The 14309-nt window shown below is 49.0% G+C and overlaps 1 protein-coding gene across 1 annotated transcript in view; it reads left to right on the top strand.

Annotated features, from left to right (window-relative positions):
- Window positions 1-3004, top strand: part of PDGFRA (platelet derived growth factor receptor alpha) — a 40985-nt gene extending 37981 nt beyond the window's left edge. The window contains exons 20-23 of the mRNA XM_054163415.1: window positions 102-201; window positions 741-846; window positions 1211-1446; window positions 2325-3004. Coding sequence (XP_054019390.1) covers window positions 102-201; window positions 741-846; window positions 1211-1446; window positions 2325-2472 — 590 coding nt within the window. The 3' untranslated portion in view covers window positions 2473-3004. The remainder of the gene's footprint in view (window positions 1-101; window positions 202-740; window positions 847-1210; window positions 1447-2324) is intronic.
- Window positions 3005-14309: the final 11305 nt, after the last annotated feature.

The following is a 14309-nucleotide window of genomic DNA, read 5'->3' as shown; positions in this document are numbered from 1 at the left end:
TGATGGTAGCAGTTGTGGACATGAAGAGCAAGGCAGAGTTTGGGAATTCTACATGGCTAGTCAAGTACAGAGCAGCATTTTTCCTTCTCTTCCACCCACAGGAGGCACACCATATCCTGGCATGATGGTTGATTCCACTTTCTACAATAAGATCAAGAGCGGATACCGAATGGCCAAACCTGACCACGCTACCAATGAAGTGTACGGCTGCACTTGGCTTTCCCACGCTGCTTTCCACATGACTTTGGCTTTGGCTTCAGCTTCTCCCCTCAGCCTTCTCTTCTCCAGACTGAACAGCCCCAGTTCCCTCAGACCCTCCTCGTATGATGCCCTCCAAACCCCTCCCCATCCTCGCTGCTCTTCGCTGGACACTCTCCAGCACCTCAGTGGCTTTATCATACTGTGGCACCCATACTCGAACCCAGTACTCAAGCTGTGGTCTCACCAGAGCCAAGCACAGGGGCACCAGCACTGCCCTACTCCTGCTGAACACTGGTTTTGATCCAGACCAAGATGCTGTTGGCTTTTTGGGCCACTTGGGCACACTGCTGGCTCATGCTCAGCCCCCTGGCCACCAGCACCCCCGGATCCTTTTCCACCAGGCTGCTTCCCAGCCACTCTGCCCCAAGCCTGCAGTGTTGCTTGAGGTTGTTGTGACCAAAGCGCAGGGCCTGGCACTTGCTCTTGTTAAACCTCATTCTGTTTCCAGTTGGTTAAACTGATTTCCATCTTTCCTGCAGGTATGAGATAATGGTGAAGTGCTGGAACAGTGAACCAGAGAAAAGACCTTCTTTTTACCATCTGAGTGAAATTGTGGAGAGCTTGTTGCCTGGAGAGTACAAAAAGGTTTGCTCTTTGGGATTTTCTGGGGGGTTTGGTGTTGTTGGTTTGGTCTTGGTTTGATTTGATTTTGTTTTGGTTTTGCTTTGTTCTGTTTTGGTTTTGCTTTGATCTGTTTCAGTTTTGCTTTGTTCTGTTTCAGTTTTGCTTTGTTCTGTTTTGTTTTGTTCTGTTCTGTTCTGCTCTGTTTTGCTCTGCTCTGTTCTATTCTGTTTCCCCCCTCTATGTACAATTTTAGAGGTAACTATGTTATTCACAGAATGGTTTGGGTTGGAAGGGACCTTAAAGACCATCCAGTTCCAACCCCACCTGAAGGAAGGCAGCCTCAGTGATCAGCATCTAATGAGGACTTTCAAATATCTGTTTCCAGAGCTATGAGAAGATCCACCTGGACTTCCTGAAAAGCGACCACCCAGCTGTCACACGCATGAGAGGGGAGTGTGACAACACCTACATCGGGGTCACCTACAAGAATGAGGACAAGCTGAAGGACAGGGAGAGTGGATTTGACGAGCAGAGGCTGAGTGCTGACAGTGGGTACATCATCCCCCTGCCTGACATCGACCCTGTGTCTGAGGATGAGCTTGGCAAAAGGAACAGGCACAGGTGGGTCTGGTTTAAAGGCCGTGTGGCCCTTGGGCACAGTTTGGCATCGTGGTTGGCAATGCCCATTAACACTTTTTGAGCATCCTAACTCCCACATGGGTTCCTTAGCGCTGGTCCTCAGCTCTCTTGCTAAGGTCTCATGTAAATATGGTGGTATGACTGGCCACAGGATACTCAGAGATCACAGAAACATTCAGGATCATATAATCACGGAATTGTCAGGGTTGGAAGGGACCTCAAGGATCAGCCAGTTCCAACCCCCCTGCCATGGCCAGGGACACCTCACACTACAGCAGGTTGCTCACAGACACATCCAGCCTGGCCTTCAAAACCCCATGGATGAGGCTTCCCCCACCTACCCATTTTTAAATTTGTTTCTATTTCCCCCAGTCCTATCATTCCCTGACACCCTCAAAAGTCCCTCCCCAGCTTTCTTGGAGCCCCCTGCAGATACATCTGGGGACGTCAGGTGAAGATAAGGTAACAAGGCTCAGGGGAGACCTTCTTGCTGTCTACAACTACCTGAAGGGAGGTTGTAGCCAGGTAGGGGTTGGTCTCTTCTCCCAGGCAACCAGCACCAGAACAAGAGGACACAGTCTCAAGCTTTGCCAGGGGAGGTTTCGGCTGGATGTTAGGAAGAAATTCTTCCCAGTAAGAGAGATTGACCACTGTAACGTGCTGCCCAGCGAGGCGGTGGAGTCACCATCCCTGGAGGTGTTTAGGAAGAGCCTGGATGAGGCACTTGGTGCCATGGTTTAGTTGATTAGATGGTGCTGGGTGATAGGTTGGACTCGATGATCTTGAAGGTCTTTTCCAACCTGGTTAATTCTGCATTCTGTATCTGTACTTCATCTTTGAGCTGTTTGTCTCTCTTCCAGTTCCCAGACATCTGAAGAGAGTGCCATTGAAACTGGTTCCAGTAGCTCTACTTTCATCAAGAGAGAGGATGAGACCATTGAGGACATTGACATGATGGATGACATTGGGATTGACTCCTCAGACCTGGTGGAGGACAGCTTCCTGTAAGCTCATGGACACCTTCCAGCTCTGCTCATGGAGAAGCTCACTGCGGGGTCTGCAGACTTCTGTTCCACAGAGAAAAAACAAACCACTTTATGGCAGTGTCAAGGATGTGAAGAGGAGGTGGATTTGTACAGAGGAACTCAGGGTGCTGGGCAGAGGACTCAGCCCCAGTGGGAATGAAAAGAGACAGGTGGAAGATGGCTTTTGTTCGTGTTGCTTTTTGCAGCCCTTCAGTAGCATCTCAGCCTTGTTTTGCCGCTCGAACTGGTGGGAGGACGGAGGGGGAAAAAAAGGCCACAAAGGGAAGCAGCTTTGTGTTTCAAGGGCATTCTAATGACTTGGAAGGATGGAATTCCACTGCAGCAATACTTCACCCTTGTAATTATGTAAATAACTCTCTGCTCAAGGATCTTTCGAGGTGCACATCGGACTTTAGGCCACGGGTGGGAGAGAAGAGAGATCGCTCATGAATCCTGTGTGCCTCCTCCCTCAATCTCAACGTCAGCTGCTGTTGAACTCTGATGTGAAGTAAAGAAGATGCAAAAGAAAAAAAACAAACAACCACTTTTGGACCACAAAAAAAAGAATTAATGAAAGGTCTAAAACCACAAGGGACCAACTGGTACTACAAAACATGTTACTTATTTTCTTTTACCATTAATACAAGTAAAGGGGAATAATAATAATAGTAATGATGATGACGATGATGATAATAATAATAATTAAACCCCAGTCTATCATAGGTGTTAGAGGAGCCTTTATTAACTCTAGGAGGTAGCTGTTTTCAAGATAATCCTACTACTACTGCTTTCAGTAACACTAAGTGTATATTTTTTACAGTTCATTGTCCTTCAGCAAAAGCACAGCCTCAAGAAATGGATTCTTTTAAGTAGGAGGAAAACAAACCCAAACCAAAACCAAACCCAAACAACCTCCCCCAGAATTCTGACCTGAAAATATCTTTTATGAACCAATTACCAGCTCTGCTTAGGTAAAAATTAACTTTCACATGAAGGAAATAAATAAGGAAATAAATGAAGGAACATAAGGAAGATTTTTTGGGAGTTCTGTCATCAGTTTTGCTCATCAGATAGAAGGAAACCCATAAGTAATTAAATAGATGAGGATTTTTGGGGAGTTCTGTCATCAGTTTTGCTAATCAGAGAGAAGGAAATAATAAACAAATAAAGATTTTTGGGGGGGTTCTAGCGTCAGTTTTGCTAATCAGAAAGAAATAAATAAATAAAGGAAGATTTTGGGGGTTCTATCATCAGCTTTGCTGATCAGCCAGCCTAGAAGCAATTTTCGGGTTTGCCCTCTGATGAAATGAGGTCCAGAAATGATAGAATTCCCCCCCCCCCTCTTTTGACTAAAGAATTACTTGGCAGATTTTCAAAATGCTAGAGAATGGCAGATTCATGCTAAATCCCCAGCAAATCCCCCATTCCTGGCTACTCAAAAGAAATCTTATCCTTGGGGCGAGCTGTGAAGAAGAATCCATTTGATAGTTGAATCCAAGGCATCTCGCCCAGCCTGGAAGCTCAAGTTTAAATAAGCAGAGCTAATTCTGCAGCCAATATTGTGCTCTTAGTTTTCAGGTATAAACAGGAAGAGAAAACTCTGACTACTATCTGTGACTACAAATGGTAACTGCTTCCAAAAGTCCTTTCTCTTTGGAAGGAGGTGCATGAAAATGAGCCTGCAAGAGTGGTTGTTTTGGTTTGGTTTTGGATACCATTTGATGCAAACAAAGCGTTGTGGTTCCTGCTGTCCCTGGACAGTCTGGTGTTGAGGTATAATGCTTTGGAAGACTTCCATGTGAAAGAAAGGTACATCCCTTCCAAGGGACCCATCCTTCCTGGTGCTCAACTTCCCGACTCAACCTTAACTCAGCGTGATGAGTGCCTCAAAGGATGTGCTGAGCCACAGCCAATGCAAATTCATCCCTCTGTTGCAGTACTTTCCCTAGGAAGCACAAAAGAAGAGAAAAAAAAATAATGAAGTGGAACCAGCAGTATCAAACTATGGTTTAACTCAAACAGCCCTAAGGAAAGCTACCCAAGTCCCCTTGACTTCACTGGCTGTGGAGCAGAGGAAAGCAAATGTGTTCTTATCAGCATCACAGGAAAATCATCCTGGGTCTGGCTTATCAAAGTATCACCTGGCTGTGGCCACCTACAAGGTGTGAAAAGGACCTGGAGCAAGGCACCTGTGTTTTCAACCCTGGTGGAGGCTGACAATCAGAAGGAGCCGGGAGTGATGGCAGCATCCCTCGCTTCCTAAAGTCAACCGCTCAAGACTCCCGGGAGTCTTCCCAGGAGCTGTGCTTGAGCCGGGCGCACCTCGCTGGGCTCCGTGCGGTGACAACTGTGAAACACAAAGACTCTCGACAGAGCCGGGACAAAGGAGACAATGCCGAGTCTCCCTCCAGCTATGAACTACGAATTGAGGAAATGCCAATTCTCTCTCGGACGTCCCAGCTTTCTGAATGGCCACTTGAGACCACACATGCCTTGGTTCGCAGGTGTAAGCACGACAGCTACACGTTCACATCAGGCAAGGAATGTCACCTGCGTATTTTTTTTTGCACATGGCCTCGTGTTCTTCAGGGTTTGGAAGAGCAGCCCCAGCATGGTTTATTCTGCCACTTACTGGAATTTAAGGACACTTTCCTGCGGTCTCCCCTTCCCCTCTCTGGTTTCATTCTGTATCTCGCAGAGCATCTCGGGGCTAGATCCTACAGGTGGACGTGGCTCGCTCTCCGGTGCACGGTGATGCTTCAAGGCAGGAGTACCATGCAAAAGAACTGGCAGGGGGTCTAGCCAAACCCAGCTCACTGCAGGCTTGCAATCAGAGAAGCTGGCCTGGCAACTGGAATGAGAGGCAGAGAAAAAGGATTTCTTAGAGAGGGAGGAGCGTGAGAGGGGACGATTGGTTTAGTCCTACAACGTGATCAGTATTACAGCCTTGGTTTTTGTTTGTTTGTTTTGCTTTTATGGCTTAATTTTTGAGAAGCCACTGGAAGAGAGATTCCCAACCCTTTCACTACAGCAATTGTAGAACGACAATCAGTGTTAAGGCTTTTGTTCTTATTGAGATTTGGAACGGCCAACCAGTTCCTCATGGCACGGTGGGGGGCGGGGGGGAGTGGGGGTGGGCTGCAACTTGTACAAAAAGGTCCTAATTACACGAGGAAGGACGTGAGATATGGTGATGTTATACATCAATATGTATATAAGTATTTTTATATAGACTTCTAGAATACTGCCAAAACATTTATGACAGCTATATCACTGCCTTCTGTTTATAATTTGGGTTGGGGTTTTGGGGGGGGTTGTTTTGTTGTTGTTGTTACCGTTGTCTTTGTTTTTGTTTGGTTTTACTGTGATATATTCCACAGGCACGTTAACTGTTGCACTTTGAATGTCCAAAAGTTATATTTTAGAATAATAAAAATGGATGATAATAAAAAAAAATAAAAAAGAAAGAAAAAAATGGAGTAAAAAAGAAGTAAAAAGAAAAAGAAGTAAAAAAGAAAAGAAGTAAAGAAAGAAAAGGAGTAAAAAGAATGTAAAAAGAGTACAAATAAAGGAAGTAAAAAAAAAGAAGTAAAAAAAGTAAAAAAGGAAGTTAAAAAAAGAAGTAAAAAAGTAAAAAAGGAAGTAAAAAAAGAAGTAAAAAAAGTAAAAAAGGAAGTTAAAAAAAGAAGTAAAAAAGTAAAAAGGAAGTAAAAAAAAAAGTAAAAAAAGTAAAAAAGGAAGTAAAAAAAGTAAACAAAAAAAAGAAGTAAAAAAAAAGAAGTAAAAAAAAAGTAATAAAAAAGAAGTAAACAAAGAAAGAAAAAAAAAAGATTTTAAAAATGTATTAAAAAAAAAAAAAGGACAAAAAAAAAGAAGAGGGAAAAAGGGAAATGTTTCCAAGAGGGTGGCTTGGTGTGAAATGGTTGAGGAAAGGACAGAAGTGGTGGCAGGCCCAAAATGGAGTTCAAAAATGCTCCCTCCCCCCGTTGATATTTTGTCTTTGAGAAACAAAAGGAAAACAAACACACACCCCCCCAAGCAATCCTGTAAATGAAGATCTCTATATTTCAATAAATGCCATTGTAATTTAAGGAGCTGTTGAGGGGGGTCTATACTCACTTGTTGGAGAAAGATATGTGAGGGCCCTTGCTCTGGATAAGAGGTAGAGCAAGTTCAGAGGCTCACAGGATGTTAGGGGTTGCAAGGGACCTCCAAAGATCATCCAGTCCAACCCCCCTGCCAGAGCAGGACCCTAGAATCCAGCACAGGTCACACAGGAACACATCCAGTATGGTCTTGAAAGTCTCCAGAGAAGAGAAGGAGACTCCACAACCTCTGGGCAGCCTGCTCCAGTGCTCTGTGACCCTCACAGCGAAGAAGCTCCTCCTCATGTTGAGGTGGAACCTCCTGTGCTGGAGTTTCTATCCACTGCCCCTTGTCCTACCCCAGGGTGCAACTGAGCAGAGCCTGTCCCCTCCCTCTTGAACCCCATCCCTCAGATAAACATTTATTAAATCCCCTCTCAGTGTTCTCCTGTCCAGACTGCACAGCCCCAGGGCTCTCAGCCTCTCCTCACAGGGCAGTGCTGCACTCCTTTCAGCATCCTGGTAGCTCTCTGTTGGACTCTTTAGAGCAATTCCCTGTCCCTCTTGAACTGGGGAGCCCAGAGCTAGATGCAATATTCCAGGAGTTCCCTCTCCTTTGCATTCTTGCCAAAGAGGAGTTACACCTCCACAAGGAGACACAGCACTTTCTGCCCCCACCCAGGGGTTTGGGAAAGCAGCATGGCAATGCTTGTGTCCTCCTGTCTGTCCTGCTTGGCTGTGCTCCTGCTCTTCTGGACATTCAGCAGCTGTGTGAGACATGAGGACTGCTGGACTCCTCATCCCTGCTCTGCATGGTAAAATGTGGTGGTACCAAAAATCTCTTGCAGCTCTTGGGGATGGAGAGGATGGAAATTCAGCTCTCCATCACCTTCTTGCCCTTTGCAGAGCAGGAATGCAGTCTCCTGTGTGCAGGGGACAGCTGTGTGGTCATGTTGGAGAGCTTGGAGAGTGAGTGTCTCACACTGTTGTAGGAGTAGATCCATTCTGGGAAAAAGCCTAACCCCTCACACTACTGCTAACCACAGCCCAGGTGTCCACAGGAGTCCTCCACAGTGTCTTACTCCCTGTCTCAAGGCCACACATACACCACAGGAGGGCACTGACATCCTGGCTGGGATCAGCAATGCTGTGGCAAAACATTCAGGTTTAACTCAATTCACCTACAGTTTCTTACTGGATAGAAATGTTATACCTACAGGCAGCTTTCCTCCTTCAGGCCAGTCCACTAAATTCCATCCAGAGGAACTCCTGTGTCATATCCACAGCAGCAGTGTTGTGTGCACATAACCAAAACAGCCAAAGAAAGCCAAAGGCATCCTGGCTGGGATCAGCAATGCTGTGGCCAGCAGCAGCAGGGAGGGGATTGTCCCCTGGCACTCAGCTCTGCTCAGGCCACACCTGGAGTGCTGTGTCCAGTTCTGGGCAGCTCAACACAAGAGAGATGTGGAGGTGCTGGAGCCAGGGCAGAGGAGGGCAAGGAAGCTGGGAAGGGCCAGGAGAATAAATCTGATGGAGAGCAACTGAAGGAGCTGGGGATGGTTAGTGTGGAACAGAGAAGGCTGAGGGGAGACCTCCTGGCTGTCTACAGCTCCCTGAAAGGAGGTTGTGGAGAGGCTGCTGCTGGTCTCTTCTCACAGGTAATTAGGACAGAACAAGAAGGAATGGCCTCAAGCTGCAGCTGGGTAGGTTTAGACTGGAGACAAGGAAAATTTCTTTTCACAGAAAGGTATTGGAATGTGCTGGTCAGGGAGGTAGTGGAGTCCCCAAGCCTGGCTGTGTTTGAGGGTGGTTTGGATGTGGTGCTTGGGGCTATGGTTTAGGGGTGACCCCTGTAGAATAAGGTTCATGGCTGGACTTGGTGATCCTGAAGGTCTTTTGCAACCTGAATCTCCTGTGACTCTGTGATTGTGACTGGTGGCAGAGGCAGTCTACCCAGGAGAGAAGAGCAGTGCTGTGCCCACAGCAGCAGAGATAGGATTCCTGGCTGGGATGGGAAGGAAAAGGTAGGGAATTGCTTTCCACAAGGTCCCCATGCAGGAGACTCCAGATTTGCATGGACACAAGTGTATGTGCACATGTATGAATGTACGCAAACAGATCTTTGACTGAGCCCCTGCGTTGCTATGAGTGTTGCAAAGGGGAGCAGCAGGTTCTTCAACCAAAAGCAAGCCGTGCAGCCACCCTAAGATGCCCTCAGTGGCTCTGAGAGCCTGGGTTACCCTTGCAACTGTCTCAGTGAGACAGTTGGGTTCCCTCACCTTGTCCCCATTGCTGGAGATTGTGGGGTACAGGAGCTGTGTGCTGGGAAAGGTCAGAGGAAAGAGTTTCATACACTCAAGAACTAAGAGGGAAAGTCACCTCATGGACCTGGGCTGCTCTGTGGAGCTGGCAGCTGAAGCAGAGTCCATACACCTTGGGAGTCCCACCACCAATGCCTGCAGCGAGAGGCAGGGCTGGGCTCAGCACTCCATACGGCCCTGGGCAGCCTGATCTAGCTGGAGGTGTCCCTGCTCACTGCAGGGGGGTTGACAAGGTGACCTTTGAGGCTCCCTTCCAGCCCAACGCAATCTGTGGAGCTGTGACCTTGTCAGCTCGGCTCCATCTCTGTCCTGCACCCCTCAACACAGCTTGAGTGAGGTCAAAACACAGTGGGCAGGTGGAGGAGGCACCAGCAGCACTTCCCCTGCTGGCACTGACGTTCGATTGGTTTCCAAGGGCAAACTCACCTAACTTCCAACCCCCTTCATCCCTGCCCACATGAGTGGAGACAAGGATTTAGGACACATTTTCTTGGTGTTTCTTAATACCTCCTCTGAAACTGGGAGGCAAAGGCTTTCCTTTCTGAGCTGGCCACAAGATGGAAGCATCAGACAAAAATCTGTCAAAGAGTTGTCCTTTTCCTCCTCCCTTCTCGGGTTTTGTTTCCACAGCAGGGCAGCTGTGCTGCCACTGCAGAGGCAGAGCACCTGGAGACCTTACAGCTACAGGAGGCAAAGGGACACTCAATGCCCTCTAACAAGAGGTAAGGGGACACTCAGTGCCCTCTAACAAGAGGTAAAGGGACACTCAATGCTCTCCAACAGGAGGTAAAGGGACACTTAATGCCCTCCACAAGGAGGTAAAGGGACACTCAATGCTCTCCAACAGGAGGTAAGGGAACACTCAATGCCCTCCACCAGGAGGTAAAGGGACACTCAATGCTCGCCAACAGGAGATAAAGGGGGACACAATGCCCTCCACCAGGAGGATGTCCATCAGCTCCAGGTGTGTTCTTTGGAAGCACTTTGATCCTGTTCTGTTAACCATAGCTTTCCATAGGATGAGCCCTGTGATTGACACCCCTCTTTAAGGATGGAATAGATGTGCTCCAGTCTGCTCTTACCAAAGGGAAAACTGAAACAGCTTCAGGGAGGTTGCCTGGGAATTTCCTGGGCCACCCTTGCCCATTTTGTGTGAGAGCACACAGCCCAAGTTCTTCCAAGCTGGAAAATCCACTGGCAACTGCCATGCAATCCCTGATGGAGCTGAAGGACACTCTGCCTTCTACCTCAAAAAATTCCCTAGAGGAGAGAGGGAGGGATTTAGGATGAAAATATGACTTTAAACATGGTGAGGAGTGAGACCTTAGATTTCCCAGGCTCAGCTGAGACCACATCCATCTTCTTTGTAATCAATCTTTTGTAGCTTTAGTGTTGTGCTGATCTTAGATGAGGAGCCAGGAGCACTCCTGAGCTGAGGGCTAGATTCATCTCCCTTTGTGCTATTAAAAAAACCCCACATTTATAAGTTGGGACCAGTCTAATGCATGTGGTTAGACCCCCAAACTCCAACACCCAGGAGATGTGCAGGCTTGAGGGTTGGCTCAAGTCTGTAAGCTGCTCCAAATCATAGAATCCTGGAATGGCTCAGGCTGGAAGGGAGCTCAGAGCTCATCTCCTCCAACCTCCCCACCATGCCCAGGGATACCTCTCAGCTAGACTCAGCTGCTCAAGGCTTCATCCAGCCTGGCCTGAAACACCCTCAGGCAGGAGGCAGCCACAGCCTCCCTGGGCAGCCTGGGCCAGTCTCACCACCTTCCTGCTGAACAACTTCTTCCTCAGCTCCACTCTAACCCTGCTCTGCCTCAGCTTCAAACCATTCCCCCTTGGCCTGTCTCCAGACACCCTGATGAGAAGTCCCTCTGCAGCCTTTCTGCAGGATCCCTTCAGGTCCTGGCAGGCAGCTCTGTGGTCCCCCCAGAGTCTTTTCCAGGCTGAGCACCCCCAGCTCCCTCAGCCTGTGCTCACAGCAGAGCTGCTCCAGCCCCTGCTGCAATTTGATGTGCCAGGCACTGCTGTATCCACCTTGCCATGGGTCCTGCTGCTCCCTGCCAGCAGGAGCATCACCTGCCTTATCATCTCCCCACAGCAGTGCTGCCAGCTTTGCCAGAAGGGCCATGGGACTTAGCAGAGCAGCTGATCCAGCTGAAAAACATGAGAAGAAGCTCATGCCAGGAGTGGAGGTAAGGCTTGGGGACCTAAAAATTGGGCTGTAATTTCCAACTCTACCAACTGGCCTCAGCAAAGACATCTTCTTAGGGGACTGGAGCACTGCCTGGTGAGGAGTGGCTGAGGGACCTGGGGCTTTTTGGCCTGGAGAAGAGAAGAATGAGAGGGGATTTAATAAATGTTTATGAATATCTGAGGGCTAGGGGTCAGGAGAGAAGGGACAGGCTCTGCTCAGCTGCACCCTGGGATAGGACAAAGAGCAATGGATAGAAACTACAGCACAGGAGGTTCCAGCTCAACATGAGGAGGAACTTCTTCCCTGTGAGGGTCACAGAGCCCTGGAGCAGGCTGCCCAGAGAGGTTGTGGAGTCTCCTTCTCTGGAGCCTTTCCAGCCCCATCTGGATGTGTTCCTGTGTGACCTGTGCTGGATTCTATGGTGCTGCTCTGGCAGGGAGATTGGACTCAATGATCTCTTTGGATCTCTTCCAATCCCTGACATCCTGTGAGCCTGTGATTCTGCAGGTTACAGCCACTGCACTGCCAGCAGCAGCATATGCCAGCTGATGCCCAAGCCTTAGAAATGCCTATTTCAAGGCATTTGAAATGGGAACCACCTTGCTGAAGGTAAGGCTGTGAAACTGGAGCCTCCTTGCTGAAGGCAAAGCCAAGCACCTGTGTGCTACCAGCAACAGCACTACCATGGAGTGGCTTCCCAGCAGCAAGCCTGTTTGGGTGTGTTTGTGTTTAGACCAAGTGCATTGGTGAGCTCATTGACTGATTGCTTTCAAAGCCTGAGTTTTTGTTTTGCTCACAGTCTGCTTGAGATGCAAAGTGCTGGGTGTTGTGGGAAGTAAAATTGCTGCTGTATTGATGTGCGAGCTATGGAAATGTTGTGGCTGTGAGCAACCTGCTGTAGTGTGAGGTGTCCCTGCCCATGGCAGGGGGTTGGAACTGCCTGAGCCTTGAGGTCCCTTCCTACCCTGACAGTTCTGTGATTCTTTTTGTTTGCAGATGAGACCAAGCTGGGTGGCTGTATTGATCTGCTAGAGGGCAGGGAGGCTTTGCAGCAGGATCTGGACAGCTCAGACCCATCCATGGGCCAAGGATAATTGTGTGAAGTTCATCAAGACCAAGTGCCAGGTCCTGCACCTGCGTCACAACCACCCCATGGTAAGCGACAGACTTGGGGATGTGTGGTTGGAAAGCTGCAGCTTGGAGAGGGACCTGGGGGTAGTGGTTGATAGCTGACTGAACATGAGCCAGCAGTGCCCAGGTGGCCAAGGAAGCCAAAGGCATCCTGGCTTGGGTCAGAAACAAGGTGGGCATCAGGGTCAGGAGGTGACCATCCCCCTGTGCTCAGCACTGCTGAGGCCACAGCTCGAGTGCTGTGCTCAGCTCAGGACCCCTCACTCCAGGTAGGACATTGAGGGGCTGGAGCAGGGCAATGAGGCTGGAGAAGGGCCTGGAGCACCTGGGCTGGAGGAGGGGCTGAAGGAGCTGGGGGTGTTCAGTCTGGAGACGAGGAGGCTGAGGGAAGACCTCATTGCTCTCTACAGCTCCCTGAAGGGAGGTTGGAGTGAGGAGGGGGCAGCCTCTGCTCCTTGGTGGCAAGAGGCAGGACCAGAGGAGATGGTTCCAAGCTGCCCCAGGGGAGGTTCAGGCTGGATGCTAGGAGATTATTCTGCACTAAGAGGGTTCTCAAACATTGGAAGAGGCTGCCCAGGGCAGTGCTGGAGTTGCCATCACTGGGGGTGCTCAAGCACTGTGTTGTGCTTAGGGACATGGTTTGGTGTTGACCTTTCAGTGCTGGGTTGAGGGTTGGACTGGATGAGCTTGGAGGTCTCTTCCAACTGGATGTTTTCTGTGATTAAAATTCAATCTTTGCTTATATATGGAAAAAAGAAACCTACTGCCATCATCCAGCCTGGCCTGCTGCATGACACAGACCAGAGGGCTTTCCCAAATGAATTCCTATTTCAACATGAGCCTGTCACCTGGGAGAAAAAAAAACCCAAACCAAAGCAGTCTTCTCCTCTCTGTGAATCCTTGTGTAAATATCAGGTTTCGAAGCTGCTTACATGCAAGACAAGTGTTATCACTTCAACACTCTGGGCATGCACCAAACCAAGCCGTCTGTTCCCACCAGTATTTGCTGAAGAGGAGCTCAGAAACCCCTTAGCCATCATTTCTAGCCTGATTGGCTGGGTGGGCAGGGCAGTAGGATAGCATCAACGTATTGCAGTCCCTCTCTGCCTACATTCTGGAGCTGCCCTTCACACACACAGAATCACACAGAAATGTTCAGGTTGGAAAAGCCCCTCAGGGTCACCAAGTCCAGCCATGAACCCTACTCTACAAGGGTCACCGCTAAAACAGAGCCCCAAGCACCACATCCAAACCACCTTCAAACACAGCCAGGCTTGGGGACTCCACCACCTCCCTGCCCAGCACATTCCAATACCTTTCTGTGAAAAGAAATCTTCCTTGTCTCCAGTCTAAACCTACCCAGCTGCAGCTTGAGGCCATTCCTTCTTGTTCTGTCCTAATTACCTGTGAGAAGAGACCAGCAGCAGCCTCTCCACAACCTCCTTTCAGGCAGTTGTAGACAGCCAGGAGGTCTCCCCTCAGCCTCCTCTGTTTCACACCAGCCATCCCCAGCTCCTTCAGTTGCTCTTCATCAGATTTATTCTCCAGGCCCTTCACAGCTTCCTTGCCCTCCTCTGCCCTGGCTCCAGCACCTCCACATCTCTCTTGTGTTGAGGTGCCCAGAACTGGACACAGCACTCCAGGTGTGGCCTGAGCAGAGCTGAGTGCCAGGGGACAATCCCCTCCCTGCTGCTGCTGGCCACAGCATTGCTGATCCCAGCCAGGATGCCTTTGGCTTTCTTTGGCTGTTTTGGTTATGTGCACACAACACTGCTGCTGTGGATATGACACAGGAGTTCCTCTGGATGGAATTTAGTGGACTGGCCTGAAGGAGGAAAGCTGCCTGTAGGTATAACGTTTCTATCCAGTAAGAAACTGTAGGTGAATTGAGTTAAACCTGAATGTTTTGCCTCTCTCTCTCTTTCCCAAGTACTTCTCATGCCTTTCCCAACAGTGCCTCTGCTTTGGATGGCCCAGTGAGGTTGCTCTGAGCAGAGCAGGAGGGTGCCATTGCCAATCCTCCCAGGGCTTGGGTCAGAGCTTCCTGTGCTTGACTTTGATGCATGAAAAAGCAGGAATG

This window comes from Dryobates pubescens, chromosome 1, assembly GCF_014839835.1.
Source record: "Dryobates pubescens isolate bDryPub1 chromosome 1, bDryPub1.pri, whole genome shotgun sequence".
Lineage (NCBI taxonomy): Eukaryota > Metazoa > Chordata > Aves > Piciformes > Picidae > Dryobates > Dryobates pubescens.
The sequence above is the reverse complement of the archived record's forward strand: the minus strand, read 5'-3'. Positions and strand labels throughout refer to the sequence as shown.